This window comes from Cervus elaphus, chromosome 5 (genome assembly GCF_910594005.1).
Source record: "Cervus elaphus chromosome 5, mCerEla1.1, whole genome shotgun sequence".
Classification (NCBI taxonomy): Eukaryota; Metazoa; Chordata; class Mammalia; order Artiodactyla; family Cervidae; genus Cervus; species Cervus elaphus.
Window position 1 is genome coordinate 113,764,630 of NC_057819.1, and position 18,038 is coordinate 113,782,667.

Below are 18,038 nucleotides of genomic sequence, written 5' to 3' on the forward strand. Positions count from 1 at the left end.
AAGAGCTCTTGGTGGTGTCAAGGTTGTTTATCCTTGCTCCTTTCCAGCTTGAGCACCTATAATCTTAGACACAAACTACCCTTGCAGACCGAAGTAGACACAGTGATTTGGAGGGCCAAAGTCATTGTGTTCAAATGGAACCTGAAGGAAATCTACATGTAATATATTGAAAGGAATAAAAGCATATGAGAGTCTTACTCATTATGCTTAACCAGACACGTTTTTATTAGCAGTTGTCAGCAAGAGTCTCCTTAAAGACTTGGCAGCATCCAAAGGTAGGGGGTGGGGCGGATGGGAGGAAAGGCTTTGCTGAAGTGAAATGAAATTATAACACCAGGAAAGGCTAGCTACAGCATGGGCCATACTTGCTGAAAGGTTTTTCTTGATTAGAAAGGACCTCAGGATAAATTTCCTCACCAGCAACCTGGAAGGAAAGTGGGACTAAACTCAGAGAAAAGTTAGCAAGCAGGCAGCATTTGTGCTCAGCCAGAGTCAGGCACCACGGCTATGCACTTGTAGAAAGCAGCAGACTTCAGTGGAGGTACTCCGTCAATGAAATGTTGCTTTGCAGAAGCTGGACTCATAGCTGGGTTGGCAGGAAGTCGGCAAGTAGGTGCCAGCTTTGCAGAGACTTGGGGTAGTTGGTCAGAAGCAACTGGAGCCACCACTGGCTGATTTGCCAAAACCCGTCACACAGCAAGCTGGCTGGCAGGAAGGGGATTTGCAACCACTTTGATTGCAGAAAGTGGGTTCACCACTAGTTGGTTGGCCAGAAAGCACGGTGCCACAGGAAGCTGGTTTGCAAGGGTTCTTTACAGAACAAGGGGGCTGTCTGTTAGCCGCTGGCTGGCAGATGAAGGATATGCATGGTGCAGGTTGGTAGTGAAGTGTCTGGCAAGGGGAGGTCACACAGCATGTAGGACTGCAAGAACTGAACACACAAGTAGACAGCTGGCAGGGAACCGGTATACAGGGAACCGTTCGGCAAGGCTTCAAAAGGTAGCAGATCGGTTGGTAATAAAATGATTTGCAGGGCTGATCTTCACCACGAATGGGCTGACATGAACCTGCATGGCAGCAAGTTGGCTGGCATAGTCTAGCCGCACAGACAGTTGGTAGGCAAGAAGTTTCAGGACAGGAAGTGACCTCAGGGCAGGCTGGCTGACAGGACCCAGCATCACAGCAGGCTGACTGGTCACAAGCTGCCTGGCACGACTCTGATGTGTAGACACGTTCCTGGCAGGAGCTTTGTTGGCAGGGGCCGGGTTCACAACATTTTACTGAACTGCCGGTAGATTCCAAACAGGAGGGCTGGCGTGAGCTAACTGGACCAGGAGACTGATTGGTGCCAATTTCACAGCAGGCCGTGTAGGAGCAAGTGGGTTGGCAAACAAAACCCACACAAGAAGTTGCTGGAAGGCAGGTAGGTTGACAAGAAGCAGGTTCACAGCCAACTGGGGCGCTGCCACATGGCTGACAGTTTTCTTGGCATGTAACCAGTTGCCATGTTTTGCTCCGACAGGAACTAGGCAAACAGATACCATGTCGGAAGCTGCCACCACTGGAGCATATGGAGGTGGTGGGCACAGCTGGGATGGCAGTGGCGTCTCCACGGCAACAGCTGTCCCCCATGGTGCCAGTGCTAACCTTCTCAGGAGGCTGCAACCTCAGTATACCTGAGTTTGAAAGACATCTAATATATAAGGGCTTTTATAGTCCTTTGCTAGGGGTGTTGGCACAACAGAGCATCTTTCCTTGTTATTGTTTCCATCTGTTTGCATATAAACATCTGATTAGCAGGCTTCAGGAGCCTGGGAGACATTGTTCCCAGTTTAAGAATTTGTCTGTTCAGAGAAAAACCCCAAAATTCAAAAAGAAACATGCACCCCAGTGTTCATTGCAGCACTATTTACAATAGTCAGGTCATGCAAGCAGTCTAAATGTCCATCAATAGAGGAATAGATAGAGAAGATGTACATATATACAGTGGAATATTGCTCAGCCATAAAAGGAATTAAATTGTGCCATTTGCAGACACATCGACGGACTTAGAGACTGTCATTATAGAGTGAAGTAAGTCAGAAAGAGAAAAACAAATATTGTATATTAACACATATATGTGGAATCTAGAAAATGGTATGTACTTATTCATTCAGTCGTGTCCGACTCTTTGTGACTCCATGGACTGTAGCCCACCAGGCTCCTCTGCCCACAGAGATTCTCCAGGCCAGAATACTGGAGTGGGTTGCCATGCCCTCCTGCAGGGGATCTTCCCAACCCAGGGAGCAAACCCAGGTCTCCCGCATTGCAGGCAGATTCTTTACCACCTGAGCCAGCAGAGAAGCCCAGAAAATGGTATAGGTGAACTTATTTGCAAAGCAGAAATAGAGACGCAGACGTAGAGAATAAACATATGGATACCACACGGGAAAGGAATAGGTGGGATGCATTGAGAGATTGGGATTGATATATATGCACTGCTACATATAAAATAGATAACTAACGAGAGCCTAACTGTATAGCACAGGAACTGTACTCAATGCTCTGTGGTGACCTAAATGGGAAGGAGTCCAAGGAAGGGGGGACAGATATACATACCTGTGGCCGATTTGCTTTACTATACAGCAGAAACGAACACAAGATTGTAAAGCAACTATACTATAATTAAAAAAAAAAAAAATCTCATCTGTTGAGTTGGGGAGTTTTCATAGCCGAGTTTGGGTTCCTCGCTGCTGTGTCTGCTCTGAGCTAAGCTATCTCTTTTATAGCTTGTTCTCCAGCCTCCCTGAAGCAGCACTCTCCCCAGGTTAACCTCTCATCAAGAGGCCACAGCCCACCCTTCCACCAGGAATGCAGTTCCACACCATGCAGTTCCACACCTGGATCAGGAAGTGAAGCCCTGACCCAGCTGAGGGAGGATGATAGTAGAGATGGCAAACAGAAAATCAAGGCATGCCTCCTAAGGGATACTTCAGTGTCTCCACCTCTTTCTAGAATCTTCCTGTTTGGTTTCCTGAAACGTGGCTTTACTAGTACCACTAATAATAAGAACAATAGTAATGGCTTCCACTTATAGTGTTGACTGAAAAAATAAATGCACAACCTAAAAGTTAAGAGTTATGTTTTATTTGGTGAGCATTCTGAAGACTTCAAACCCGGGACACAGCATTTCAGATAACACTGAACAACTGTTCCAAAGAAGAAAGGGAGGAGTCAGGAGATACAGCAGCTTTTGCAACAAAAGGCCAGATGGTCAGAACGTGAAACCATTATTGTTAATTTAAAAAAATCAGACATATCAAATTAATGAAACTACAGCTTTACTATGTATGGGAGGATGGAAAGTTTGGGCTCATTGAAATCTTTCCTTTGAAATGCACCCCAGCTATCTGAGGCCCATATCCTATGTTTTCCGTATCCCATGTCTCCTCAGGACGCACTATTAGGGCTGGCTGCAGCACATCAGGGCAGCTGTAATGTGGTGGTCTGAAGGCTGCAACATCTTTTGTTTATTGACATGGCTGGCAATATTTTTCATTCATAATAGCATACTTACTATGTACCAAGCTTTTGACTGCATTTTTCATTGAATCTTTGCAGTGATCCTACTTAGCAGATACAGTTGTCACCATTACATTAGAGGTACCAAAACTAACTCAGAGAATTTAAATCATGTTCCCAAACTTATGCCAGTAATAAGGGGCAGAAACAAGATTCAAACCTAGGTTGGGCTGATCCCCAAATCTTTTATCTTAACCACCTGTTTAGACCTCCCAACTTTGGAGGTGGAGAGGAAGACTCTAAAACAATGATTGAAGGCTGACCAGCCACACTGTTTCAAGCACAGGTGGTCTAGGTCCCATGTTGGGGATTCTCTGCCCACTCCAGTGACTGTAATCATCAGCTAGATCAAACTGGTATCAATACGTCCAATCTTTTAATTTGTAAATTTAAAACTACAAAATGTTTCATTAAGAAAGATTAAACTCATACTATGGAGTCAACAGCATGTCAATTCTATAAATATGAAACACAATAACTAGAAATTATATAAGGACATCTCTGCAAAGAGGCTTTTGTGTTAAATCAACCTCATCCAAAAGAGATTCGTGAGTGACTTTCCCCTCCTCCTTTGGGCTGGTCCAGGCTCTGCATCACTGACCAACTCCAGCATCCCACACTCATCCATGTCCTGGCATGATTCACACTGAAGATAGAGATCATGGGTTTGGGGGTGCAGATGGGGCTTGTTTTGATTTCTGGCTCTGCTGCAAACTCGGTCTGCTGGACATGTTAGCTCTTTACCCATGAGTTCAAAGTACTGAGAGTTAATCAACTGCACGGCTACTGCTCAGGTTATTTTTATTATTACAATCTGCCTCACAATTTTCAAAGTACCTATTACAAAATGGCTTCTCTTCATTCTTGCTTTAAAACAATGAGAAAGTTTTCTGATCACAATGCCTGAAAAATCCTCACCCTTGTCATAAAAATGTGTTTCTTCAACAATTGCTTTTCATGCTATGCCATCAGTCACTTCTTTTGCCCTCTGTCTCATTGCTACTCATTTTAGCATCTTGCAGACTTCAGAGATCCCTGCCCTATGTTTTATTCCTGAAAATCTATATCCCAAAATTCTCATCTGTTAAGCAGAACTACTTTTGGTCTTACCAAATAGGTCAATCAAAATGAGAACATGAACATATTTGAGAAAGCATGAAAATTTCAATCTGAAAAAGTGTAATGCACTATACCCATATATACCACATTTACTGTTTCAAAGTAATCCATTTTTACATCAATTTTTCTCTGATTCTGCTCTTGCCTCCCTTCTTCTTAAAGAAACTTCTCAATAGTTTCAAAAAAGGGCACAAACTTTCAGCTCTAAGATGAATAAGGTCTGAAGATCTAATGGAAAGCATGGAGACTATAGTTGATAACTCTGCATCATATAATAGAAATTTGCCAAAAGAACTTAAGTGTTATCACCAAAAAAAAAAAAAAGGTAAATATGTGAGGCGATAAATGTATTAGCTAGATGGGAGGAATCCTTCCACAATATATACGTATATCAAATCATCACAGTGTACACTTTAAATTATCTCAAAATTTTGTCAGTTCTTTCTGAATAAACTGAAGGGGGAAAAGTTCTCAATAGAAACAACTTTGGTTTTGCTATGGTTCAAGGCAGTAAAGACATATATCACTGTTGAGGTCACATCAAGAAATATGCTGATGCATTAAAAACACAAGCTTGGACAGAACTGGATTTTAATCATTTATGTTACTTACCAGCTGTGAATATCCTGAATTTTGTGTTTGTCATTTCCTTGTAAATAGATAGATTGAGATAAAATCATATATATAGATATATAATATATTTTATAATGTATATATTTGTAAATAAAGGTATATATGTGTGTATATACATATATGTATTTGTGGGTATATTGTTATTGAACTTTAAGTATACATATACATATGGCCTCTGCAGGGGCTTCCCAGGTAGCTCAGGTGGTAAAGAATCCACCTGCAATGCAGGAGACCCTGGTTCGATCCCTGAGTTGGGAAGATCCCCTGGAGGAGGGCATGGCAACCCACTCCAGTATTCTTTCCTGGAGAATCCCCATGGACAGAGGAGCCTGGTAAGCTACAGTCTATGGGGTCACAAAGAGTTGGACATGACTGAGTGACTAAGCATAGCATACAACATGGCCTCAAGAGCTTTTTCTATCAATCAACATTACAGTGCTAAGGTTCACTCATTTTGTTGCATGTAGCCTTTGTCCAGCTGTTCTCACTACAGCATGATATTCTATTGTGTGAATGAATATGCCACAATTTTCTTATCTGTGTTAACAGGCATTTGGATTGCTTGTCCTTCATATTCTTCACCTATAAAATAGGGGAAAAGAAATCTTACCTCACAGAATTTCTATGATTTACATGAAACACTGGGGCTGTGTTAGGCACAGAGATTTAAAAATCTGGCCAACTCATCTCTTGACTCTGGAAGGAGATAAAGATAGATCCCAATGGCCGAATGAGACAGTAACTTGAATACCAAAGTGCAAGATAAGTTTCACTTTTGAGTTTCTCCCTCTGTCCTTGTATAACCCAATGGCTCTCAAACAGGGGAGATTTTTGCCCCTCTGCTCTGGAGGTGGGCAGATTTTGCCAGTGTCTGGAGCCGTTTTCAGTCACCACACTCAGGGGATGCCACTAGAGTCTTGTTGGTGAAGTCAGGGATACTGCTTAATATCTTACAATACAAAGAACAGTCCCCACAACAAAGAATTATCCAGCCCAAAATGTAAATGGTACCAAAGTTGAGAAGCACTGAGCTATCTCCTCTTGTGATTAGGATAGCCCAAGCTGCACCTTGAGGACAAGGGCTAGACCTTTGTCCCGTGCACTAAGTACAAGGGGTTTAAAGAGACTACCTTAAAGAGACTCTGTCCTTGCAGATTGAAAGAGCACACATATGGAGTCTACATAAAGAGTGTATCCTATAGAGACTGAGATAACATATCAAAGCTCTTGCACAAGATAGGTTACTTTCTTTATTTATGACCTCCCCATTTGTTTTCATCCTACTGTGGACCCCAAAACCCTTGGTTTCCCCCTCATTTTCCCTATATCCAAGTCCATGTTTCACCATTCAGGTCTCCACACCAAGGCCAGAGGGACATTCCAAAACCCAGTAGTCCTCATATCACTGCCCTGCCTATGATCCCTCAATACCTTCTCATCAGCCCTGCACCAAACTCAGATGACTCTGTCTAGCACACAAGGCCTGATGAGAGCAGGTCACTGCTTACTTATCTGACCTCAGAGTTCACTACTCTTCTAAGCACACCTCTGCCCACACTTTGCCTAATGAGTAGTGTGCTTACAAGCTCAATTCATTTGTATATGTTTCCTCTGCCTAGGAAGCTCTTCCCTCCTAGTTAATTCTGGTTAATTCCTCCTTGTGCTAAAAGATTCAGCTTCAGTATTGTCTGTCCCAAGAGTAATTCCCTGTTTCTCCCCATGCCCTGCTGGGTTCACAGTACTGAATGCTTGCCTCTACCCCAGGACTTAGCACAGTGGAATGAAGTGATTGCCTCTCTGCTTATCTCCCCATCAGAGAATAAGCTTCCTGAGAGTGGACTGAAGCTTCTATCTTTTCATTTCCAGAACTCATCTTAGTCCCTGGCACCTAACAGCTATCTAGCAAAGCTTCTTGGATGGAGGGAGGATGGATGGATGGATGGACAGATGGATGAATAGATGCATAAAGCTGATCTCAAAGATTAAGCAAGTCAGCTGACGAGAATATGACATGAACAAGACATAAATGAGAAGAGTCTATTACTTCAACTTTAACCATGTTTATTGGACAGTTAAATATCTTTATGTCATGGAAGAGGTCTCCAAGGAAGAGGAGCCCACACAGCAAGGGAGCACATGCATGAGGACAGAAAAATATTTATTCCAGGAAAGAGACTTGAGATGATACAGCAAAACAGATTTTCTCAGCTCAATGGCAGTAGCAGAAAAGAACCCAGAATGGCCCCATCTCGTGCGCAGGAGATCGTCATTTGGGCCATTAGAAGACTGACATTTCTGATGAGTTCTTTGAAGCATAAGCAGATGGCAAGTGATGGTACAGAAAGAAAAAGATTTTAAGTGAGAATGAGCTTTGGGGAAAGAAAAAATTTTTTTATCTAGCCAGAGGCATGCTTTGCAGGAATTGGTTGGCCAGGGCCGGTTCAGTAGTTGGTAGGCTTGGTGGCAGCAGGCTGGCTGACTGCAGCCTCGTGGGTGGTGGGACTGGTGGGCTTGGCATCAGTGGGCTGGCAGGGACTGGCCTCTGAGACCTCCGTCTTGCAGGGAGTTGAGTCAGCACAATCCGGTTGGCTGGAAGTGGACTTTTTGCAATCCCGTTTGCAGGAGTCAGCACAAGGCAAGCGGGAGCAGACCGGGCGGTAAGGGACAGAAGTGACGCAGGCTGGACGGCGCAGGATGGAGTAATATGGGCGGTAGCAGGCCGGGCGGTAGGAGAGGGATGTCAAATATGGCTGCCTATAGGTGATGGGGCCAGAGCAGATTGGGCGGCAAATCGGGCGGTAGGAGATTGAAGTAGTACAAGGTTGTTTGCAAGAGCTGGGTATGTAGAAAGTTCGCGAGCAAGTTGGCTGGCAGACGGCAGATGCAGAAGACCCTGGGCGGCAGGAGAGAGGTCGGCAGGATGGAGGTGGGCAGGAAACAGGTTCACAGGAGATGGACCGACTGCGCTTGACTACATAGCAGGTAGGTTGACATGGCCTGGACACACAGACACTTGGTAAGCAGGGGCTGGGCTCAGAGCAGGTGGGTTGGCAGATGCTGGAGACACAGCAAGAGGGCTCTTGGCAAGTGCTGGAGACACAAGGTGGCTCACAAGGGCTTGAAACACAGCAAACTGGACGGATGCAGATGGGCTCACAGACCAGAGAAACACGTGTGGCTGGCTGGCAGATGCTGGACTCTGAGCAGGATGGCTCACAAGGACTGGAGTCACAGCAGGCAGACTGGCAGCTATTGGCCACAGAGCAGATAGATGGACAGCATCTGACACCAGAGGACACAGGCTGATAGCAACTGGGCTCACAGATCACTGGCTGGCAGAGGATGGGCTGGCAGGAAGTGGGTATGCAGAGGACTCGTTGGCAGGGAGGGACCTCACAGCACACAGGCTGGGCACAGCTGCTCACGGAGCAAGAGGGTTCACAGATAGTGGCCTCACAGCTCACAGGCTGGGCACAGCTGCTCACAGGACAGGCAGGCTCACAGACGGTGGCCTTGTAGCTCACGGGCTGGGCACAGCTGCTCACGGAGCAAGAGGGTTCACAGATGGTGGCCTCACAGCTCACAGGCTGGGCACAGCTGCTCACGGAGCAAGAGGGTTCACAGATAGTGGCCTCACAGCTCACAGGCTGGGCACAGCTGCTCACAGGACAGGCAGGCTCACAGACGGTGGCCTTGTAGCTCACGGGCTGGGCACAGCTGCTCACGGAGCAAGAGGGTTCACAGATGGTGGCCTCACAGCTCACAGGCTGGGCACAGCTGCTCACAGGACAGGCAGGCTCACAGATGGTGGCCTTGTAGCTCACAGGCTGGGCACAGCTGCTCACAGAGCAAGAGGGCTCACAGATGGTGGCCTTGAAGTACACAGGTTGGGCACAGCTGCTCACAGGATAGGCAGACTCACAGATGGTGGCCTTGTAGCTCACAGGCTGGGCACAGCTGCTTACGGGACAGGCAGGCTCACAGATGGTGGCCTCACAGCACACAGGCTGGGCACAGCTGCTTACGGGACAGGCAGGCTCACAGATGGTGGCCTCACAGTACACAGGCTGGGCACAGCTGCTTACAGGACAGGCAGGCTCACAGATGGTGGTCTCATAGCACACAGGCTGGGCACAGCTGCTTACGGAACAGGCAGGCTCACAGATGGTGGTTTCATAGCTCACAGGCTGGGCACAGCTGCTTACAGGACAGGCAGGCTCACAGATGGTGGTCTCACAGCACACAGGCTGGGCACAGCTGCTCACAGAACAGGAGGGCTGACAGCATTGTGGGTCACAGCTGGATGATCTGCAGCTATCTTGACAAGTCACCAGTTGCCATGTCTGGCTCCGGCAGGAACTGGGCAAGCAAACAGGCCCTCTGCAGCTCACCTCAGTGGAGCAAAGGGAGATGGCTGGCACCGAGGGGCATTTCCTAGAACAGCAGTTTCCAGACATGGTGGAGGTGCCTCTGCTCCCTTGCCAGTGCTGAGAGGTTGCTGCCTGACTGGGTCAGCTCTCCAGAGCCCTCACTTTTATACCCCCAGCCCTGGCACGTGCTGTTTTGAGCCCCTGCATCTTTTCCTTATTGGTGTTTGGGCCAGTTTTCAGAGAAACATCTTATTATGCCAAGGTTTGTTGATCTGGAAGCTGTTTACTTACCCATAAAGAAGCTGTTTGTTTATTGACTTGCTAACTTTGGAATCCTTGGAGCTACAGGTCATCTTGGAATAAGCATCATTGCCTCCAAGCTGAATGATCTGTATTTCTGAGCATGATGAACAGAGGAAGAAGAAAGGAACTTATAATTTAACCATCTTCTAGTCCTTTGCACCAGGCCCTGGGTAGAACACAAGGGATATCCACATGAATAAGACCTACTCACCCACTCTCATGGATCTCAATGTCTGATGGGCAAGCATGCAAGTAAACTCACTACAATGCGACAATAAACTCAACAATAGACATAAAGGGATTAGCAGAGAGGAGCAGCGGTGAGCTCTGTGAGAGAGGGAATATCTGAGCTGCATTTTAAAGGCTGCACTTCAAACATACCATCTTCATGGATTGGAAGAATCAATATAGTGAAAATGAGTATACGACCCAAAGCAATCTATAGATTCAGTGCAATCCCTATCAAGCTACCAATGGTATTTTCCCCTGAACTAGAACAAATAATTTCACAATTTGTATGGAAATACAAAAAACCTCGAATAGCCAAAGCAATCTTGAGAAAGAAGAATGGAACTGGAGGAATCAACCTGCCTGACTTCAGGCTATACTACAAAGCTACAGTCATCAAGACAGTATGGTACTGGCACAAAGACAGAAATATAAATCAATGGAACAAAATAGAAAGCCCAGCGATAAATCCACACATCTATGGACACCTTATCTTTGACAAAGGAGGCAAGAATATACAATGGAGAAAAGACAACCTCTTTAACAAGTGGTGCTGGGAAAACTGGTCAACCACTTGTAAAAGAATGAAACTAGAACACTTTCTAACACCATAGACAAAAATAAATTCAAAATGGATTAAAGATCTAAATGTAAGACCAGAAACTATAAAACTCCTAGAGGAGAACATAGGCAAAACCCTCTCTGACATAAATCACAGCAGGATCCTCTATGACCCACTTCCCAGAGTAATGGAAATAAAAGCAAAAATAAACAAATGGGACCTAATGAAACTTAAAAGCTTTTGCACAACAAAGGAAACTTTAAGCAAGGTGAAAAGACAACCTTCAGAATGGGAGAAAATAATAGCAGATGAAGCAACTGACAAAGGATTAATCTCAAAAACATACAAGCAACTCCTGCAGCTCAATTCCAGAAAAATAAATGACCCAATCAAAAAATGGGCCAAAGAACTAAACAGACATTTCTCCAAAGAAGACATACAGATGGCTAACAAACACATGAAAAGATGCTCAACATCACTCATTATCAGAGAAATGCAAATCAAAACCACAATGAGGTACCATTTCACACCAGTCAGAATGGCTGCTATCCAAAAGTCTACAAGCAATAAATGCTGGAGAGGGTGTGGAGAAAAGGGAACCCTCTTACACTGTTGGTAGGAATGTAAGCTAATACAGCCACTATGGAGAACAGTGTGGAGATTCCTTAAAAAACTAGAAATAGAACTGCCATACAACCTAGCAATACCACTGCTGGGCATATACACCAAGGAAACCAGAACTGAAAGAGACATGTGTACCCCAATGTTCATTGCAGCACTGTTTACAATAGCCAGGACATGGAAGCAACTTAGATGTCCATCAGCAGTCAAGTGGATAAGGGAGTTGTGGTACATATACACTATGGAATATTACTCAGCCATTAAAAAGAATATATTGGAATCAGTTTTAATGAGATGGATGAAACTGGAGCCTATTATACAGAGTGAAGTAAGCCAGAAAGAAAAACATCAATCCAGTATACTAATACATATATATGGAATTTAGAATGATGGTAACGATAACCCTATATGCAAGACAGTAAAAGAGACACAGATGTATAGAACAGTCTTTTGGACTCTGTGGGAGAAGGTGAGGGTGGGAAGATTTGGGGAAATGGCATTGAAATATGTATATTATCATATGTGAAATTAATCACCAGTCCAGGTTCGATGCATGGGACAGGGTGCTTGGGGCTGGTGCACTGGGATGACCCAGAGGGATGGGATGGGGAGGGAAGTGGGAGGCGGGGTTGGGGATGGGGAACACATGTACACCCATGGCTGATTCATGTCAGTGTATGGCAAAACCACTACAATATTGTAAAGTAATTAGCCTCCAATTAAAATGAATAAATTTATAAAAAATAAAACAAATGCTGCACTTCACAATGAAGATCTCATTTAAAACCATCAGAAATCCCATGAGGCAAGGATTCATCTCCATCCCCATCCCCCCGATTATAGCTGAAGGAAAAGAAAGGGAGTTAGAAGGTTTCTCACTTGCTAAAGATCACACTCAGCTTGTCCACTAATCTAGGGCCACTCTCTTCCTCTTCACCATCCTGTCGGACAGACCTTTCTCAGGAGCCACATGTCACAGGCTCAGCCCACAATGCTGTCCTCCATCCTGTTTTGTGAGCAGCTCTCCTCTAGAACAGTGGCTCTCCCTATCCCTGGAAAGCACTTGACAGAGCCTCCCTGCTTCTCCTCCCTCCTTTCCTTCCACCCGTCCCCACCTCAAGCATTCATTAGCCCTCCAGAATCCTTCTTGCCTTTGGTGATCTTAGCAACTACTAAAACAACTCCTCTGAGATGTAAAGAGGAAAGACAAGAGGTCTTTTGAGAAGACATAGTGAACAAAAACAAAGAGCACAAATGCTTTCTCAAAACATTTTGTCAGTGCTACCACTTGAGACAGACACAAGGTAAAAAATGAAGCCTAGGCTTCTAAACACCAAGGCCTGACACCCTTGCTGAATAAAGGACCTGCATTGTTTCCACCACATTCTTTTAATATCAATGCATAAGTCAGGCTCTCCTTTGGAAAAGTTGGACTATTATGGCTACCATTCATCATCCCTTCCTTCATTCATTAATTAATGTAGCCATTCAGACTACAAATTTCTCTTTTACTCATCCATTCAACTCAGTCATCATTGGGTTCTGTATGAGGGATACAAAAAAAAAAAAAAAATGAGTTTCAATTCCTCCACAAGGAGTCCAAGTTTAGAAGAAAGACAGATATATACATAAGTAATTATGGGAAAATATATGTGTAAGTGCAATAGTACATGGATACACAAAGAGTTACAGAGGACACCCAGGAGAAATACAAACATGCTTTTGGGAGAAGTTAGGGAAGATTTCTCAAGTAATAGGATGACCAAATTGAATCCTCAAGGAATAAGGCTGAAAATGGGGTGGTAACGGTAGGGAAAGAATCTGCTATGGAAAACAAAGGCAAGAGCATGATACACTTGGTGAGCAACAAATGGTTCAATAGCCAGGATGAAAAGTACAAGTGGACAGACTAGGACAGTGACCAGACTAGAGTGGTTACTGAGCACTCATGAAAGACCTTGTGAACCATAATCAGAACTTGGGTTTTATACTGACACCTGGGAATTTTAAGCAATGGAGTAACTTGACCAGGTTTGACCTTCAGAAGGTCTCTGTCCTTGGAGAAGGGATTGGTGAAGGAAGGCTAGCCTGAAGGTAAGGAGATCATTATGGATGGATCCGGAGTGTTTTAGTCGCTAAGTCGTGTCCAACTCTTGTGACCCCATGGACTGTAGCCCACCAGGCTCCTCTGTCCATGGGATTTTCCAGGCAAGAATACTGATGTGGGTTTCCATTTCCTTCTCCAGGGGATCTTTCCAACACAGGGATTGAACCCAGGTCTCCTGCACTGCAGGCAGATTCTTTACCAACTGAGCTACTAGGGAATTCCATGGATCTGGGGCAATTACCCAAAAGTTTCATGTTATCAACCTGAACTTAGCAGTACCTTGGGACTACAGCAATAAGAGGAAGAATCTACAGAACTTAGTGGTTGAAAATGGAAGATTAGAAATAGGAAGTGCCATTGTTTGAGATGTGGCTCTCAGGCAGTAAGGAAAGAAGACGTTTGGACAGCTTTGCAGAAGGTAAGGCAGAAGAGGCATTCCCAAGATCCTGGTCCCCACCTTTCCAATTCTCTCCATTCACCTTCTCCTCAGCTAAGTCAGCAATGAAATTCCAGATGGAGATGGCCCTGCTCCCAACAAATCCTTTATAGACTCTCTTAGCAGAGAAACATATAGCATCATCTGTTTGGCTGGAATATCATCTCTCTAAGGAATTCTTCCCTGCTAACTGATTTAAACCACTCTTTTAACTATCTAGTACATTTCTACCTTGTCCTTTTTAATAGCTCTTTTCCTCTTTGATGTTATCCAAGCACGAGAATGTCAAGGATTTTGTTTATTTGCTAATGTATATCCAGCACCTGGGCTTCCCAGGTGGCTCAGTGGGTAAAGAATTCACTTGCAACGAAAGAGATGCAGGCAGACACAGGTTCAATCCCTGGGTCGGGAAGATACCCTGAAGGAGGGCATGGAAACCCACTCCAGTATTCTTGCCTGGATAATCCCATAGACAGAGGAGGCTGGTGAGCTACAGTCATAGTGTTGCAAAGAGTCGGACACAACTGAAGCAACTGAGCACGCACGCATGCACACATCCACCCAGAGCCGTGTTTGATACATAGGCGGGTCACAATGAATATTTATTGAATGAATGAATGAAGACCTCTGTGAACAACTATAAAGGGCAATTATCAGTAACTCAAAGAAATTACTACCCTCTACTCACCCATCTGGGAGACCATGGCCACGAACAAGGGAACAATCAGCCACTCAACACTCAATGAACTCTTGGCAACTTGGTCCCATTGACACACTGCTGCTCTGGCTGTGACTGTGTCTTGGAGGTTAAAGAGCCAGTTTTTAGGATGCTGATTCCAGCCAGATCCAAAATGACCTAAATAATAAAGTCTGAAACTCAACTAGAGAAGAGCCAAATCTTGAATTCTCTCCAAATGCAAGATGCCACCAATCCAGCTGGGTTTTTGAATGAAACTTTAAAGGAAAGAAACACAATGAGCTTCCACTATACACTTGCTAGAATGGCTAAAAGAAATTTTTTTTAACAACAATATCAAATTTTAGCAAAGACATGAAGCAACCGGATCTTCTAGACATTGTTGGTGGGAATACAAAATGGTATAGCCACTTTGCAAAAACAGTTTGGTAGTTTCTTATAGTTAAACATTCACTTAGTATTTATTCAGCAGTCCAACTCCTTGGTATTTATGCAAAATAAATGAAAATGAATGTTCACATCAAAATGTGTATGAATGTTCCCTGCAGTTTTATTCATAGTAGCCAAAAAAAAAAAAAAAAACAGGTAGCAACTCAAATGCCCATCAGTAGATGAATATTTTTAATTTAGTCTGGGCTTCCCTGGTGGCTCAGTGGTTTAAAAAAAATTAAAAATCCGCCTGCAATGCAGGAGCCATGGGTTCAATCCCTGGGTCAGGAAGATCTCCTGGAAAAGGAAATGGCAACCAACTCCAATATTCTTTCCTGGGAAATCCAATGGACAGAGGAGCCTGGTGGGCTACAGTCCATTAGGTCACAAAGATTTGGATAACTGAGCAACAAGCAGACACACATAGAAATACGAAGTTTATAGTGTTATAAAGCAGACTGATGGTTGCCTAAGGCTGGGGTGGGTAGTGAGGAGTATTCCCTGCAAAGGCACACTATGAAATTTGAGGGTTGATGGAAAGTTCTGTATCTTGAATCCTATGGTGGTTGTTTAAGTATATATAATTGCCAAATCTCACTGAACAGTACATTCAAAAAAGGGAGTCCTTTATTATATTATATCTTAATAAATTTGGCTTATAAATATGAAAGAAAAAAATTTAAATAAAAACAGCATAATCCCAGCTTCATTTTTAAACATGTTTAGAAGGAGTCTGGAAAGATACATATCAGTAATAAACTCTAAATGGTGATAATTCAGGTAGCTATTATCTTTTCTTTATATTTTTCTGCATGTTTTCATATTTTTAGGGATCATCACTTTGCTTATATTCAGAAAACTTGTTTGTTGAATGAAACTGCTTTGTGGTAATGAAAATAAATGTTCTCCCAGGGAAAGAGCTGAATTTTTTTTTATTCCACGTGTAGTTTAAAATCATGTTCAGCAAAAAAGAGTTGAATTAACTATCCTCTGAATTTTAATATTCCAACTGGACTCTCACACACCTGAGCCTGGTTCTACCTAGCAGATGTACGCTCACCCTTCTCATCCCTGGGGCTGGAGCAGAAGAATTACAGCACTATCCCGGGCGTGAAAAACTAACCCAGAAAAGGGAGACTTTGCCAAATCATGAGGCTGGAGGAAGAAACTGGACTTCCCAGAACATCTTTAGAAACTGTGCTCATAAGGTTTTGCCACAGGAATCCCTTCCACTCAGAACCAAGCTTGTTTTACCAAAGCCTCCTCTCCCGACTTTGCGAGAAAGTTCTAACCAATCCAGAAGCCTACATGCAGAACTATATTGCAGAAGGCAGATGTGCCCTTCCTCAAGGTTAACCTTGACCAGTATCAGCAGTTACCTGCAAGCTTTTAAAATGCAGGTCCCAGGGCCCCCACTCTAGAGCTAAAGGATCAAACGTCTGGCCCAAATTTTTAAATCCTTCCCAGGTGAATCTCACGCAGTACCTAGAAGCTTTAATATATATCTGGGGTTTTGTTAAAAATAGATTGCCAGACCACACCCCTGTGGATTCTGATCCTGCTTGTCTCAAAGAGCTCCAGAATCTCCGTGTTTAACTAGCCCCCAGGTGATTCTGATGCAGGTGGTCTAGAAGCCACATTTCAAAACCCTGATTGTGAATGCCAGAGTAAATTTTCCTGGCCCAGTGCCCAAGAGGGAGCCAAGGAAGAGGCGGGAGAACTGCTTTGGTTATGCCAGCACTCTTGAATTTATTAAGTTAACTAAAGAGAAATTTTCGCATCTCAAAGCAGCAGAAAAGCCAGCCGAGGAGGAGGGGTCAGTCCCAAAGCCACCTTGAATAAGATGCTCTTTCAACTTCATGAAAAACAATAAAAGTCACAGGGGTTCACCCTTTGAGCTTCGGGTACCACTGTGGGTGGGACCCAGGTTTCACTTCTCATCAGCATGTGGCTCATGTTCTCAGTGCCTTGAAAAGCCAGGGCAGGCTTTGGAGAACAAGCCTTCAGCTACAGGTTAACACGAGAGGCAGGACACCGTCTCGGGGGGTGCAGGGAAGGTCCTGGACACAAGGGGGTCTCCACCTGGAGCAGGTGGAGGTTCTCCATTGGGCTGCCTCAGTGGCGGGAGGAAAGGTCTTCATTTGGTCTCGCAGACAGGCGTGGGCTGGCAGCACACGGGGCCGCAGCAGCCAGAGGGGCCGCAGCAACTGGATCCACAGCAGCTCCCGCAGCAGCTCCCGCAACCTCCGCAGCCTCCGCAGCCCCCGCCGCCCCCGCAGCCAGATCCGCAGCAGGAGGACCCGCAGCAGCTGCCCCCGCAGCCTCCGCAACCCGAGCCACAGCCACAGCAGGAACCGCAGCAGGAACCGCAGCAGCCGCAGCAGGACGGCTGGCAGCAGCACACTTCACAGCAGTCTTGCTCTTCAGCACAGCAGGCGAAGCAGTCCCCTGGGCAGCACCCCATGGTCCCCGCCGGTCAGGTCGCAGGTCAGGACCGCGACCAGAGCTCCCCAAGTCTGATGGTCGCCAACCCGACAGCAGCTTTTATATCCCCTCCTGGAGGGTGTTGGCATGAGGGACAGGATGTTGTCTTTGTTATTATTTATGCCAGTTCTCATAAGAACGTCTCATTAGCTGCCTGTTTATTTTCCAGCCCCGAGTGCCTCAACTCATAAAATAGCCCCACTCGTCCCAACTGCTGTTTGTCCAAAGGGTAAAAATACATCTTGGAAAAGACCTGTGATCATGCCAAGCAGGGGCCAACTGTCATTAGCCCAGGTTGGAGAGAGGAGGGGAAGCCGGCTCCAGACTCTGGTTCTGGAACGGGTGCTACCCTTCCACATCGGCTCTAGACGCAAGTTGGCAATGAACCTTCTTGTCATGGGTGCTGGTCCTGGAAAACCAGAACTGAAAGTTGGATGTCCTCTGCTTTTCTGCCCTAGGCAGAGGCTGGTAGGGTGGTCTGTCATGTG

At 45.0% G+C, this 18,038-nt stretch overlaps 3 protein-coding genes across 5 annotated transcripts; all 3 read right to left on the minus strand.

Annotated features, from left to right (window-relative positions):
- Positions 1–212: 212 nt before the first annotated feature.
- KRTAP29-1 (keratin associated like protein 29-1) lies at positions 213–1,665 on the minus strand. The gene has a single exon (XM_043900953.1). The coding sequence runs from the start codon at positions 1,630–1,632 to the stop codon at positions 646–648; it is 987 nt and encodes a 328-aa protein (XP_043756888.1). The 5' UTR covers positions 1,633–1,665; the 3' UTR covers positions 213–645.
- A 5,692-nt stretch (positions 1,666–7,357) lies between these two features.
- LOC122695075 (keratin-associated protein 16-1) lies at positions 7,358–9,808 on the minus strand. 3 transcript variants are annotated; one of them, XM_043904558.1, is made up of 2 exons: positions 9,306–9,808; positions 7,358–9,185 (listed from the first exon to the last, which is right to left on the minus strand). In XM_043904558.1, exons 1-2 carry the CDS (start codon positions 9,768–9,770, stop codon positions 7,755–7,757), a joined length of 1,896 nt encoding a protein of 631 aa, XP_043760493.1. In that variant the 5' UTR covers positions 9,771–9,808; the 3' UTR covers positions 7,358–7,754. The 3 variants fall into 3 exon arrangements, with proteins under 3 accessions (XP_043760493.1, XP_043760492.1, XP_043760491.1); XM_043904557.1 differs by having other exon boundaries at positions 7,358–8,749; positions 8,870–9,808; XM_043904556.1 differs by having other exon boundaries at positions 7,358–9,808.
- A 6,982-nt stretch (positions 9,809–16,790) lies between these two features.
- Positions 16,791–17,594, minus strand: LOC122693460 (keratin-associated protein 17-1). Its single transcript, XM_043900955.1, has one exon. The coding sequence runs from the start codon at positions 17,528–17,530 to the stop codon at positions 17,204–17,206; it is 327 nt and encodes a 108-aa protein (XP_043756890.1). The 5' UTR covers positions 17,531–17,594; the 3' UTR covers positions 16,791–17,203.
- Positions 17,595–18,038: the final 444 nt, after the last annotated feature.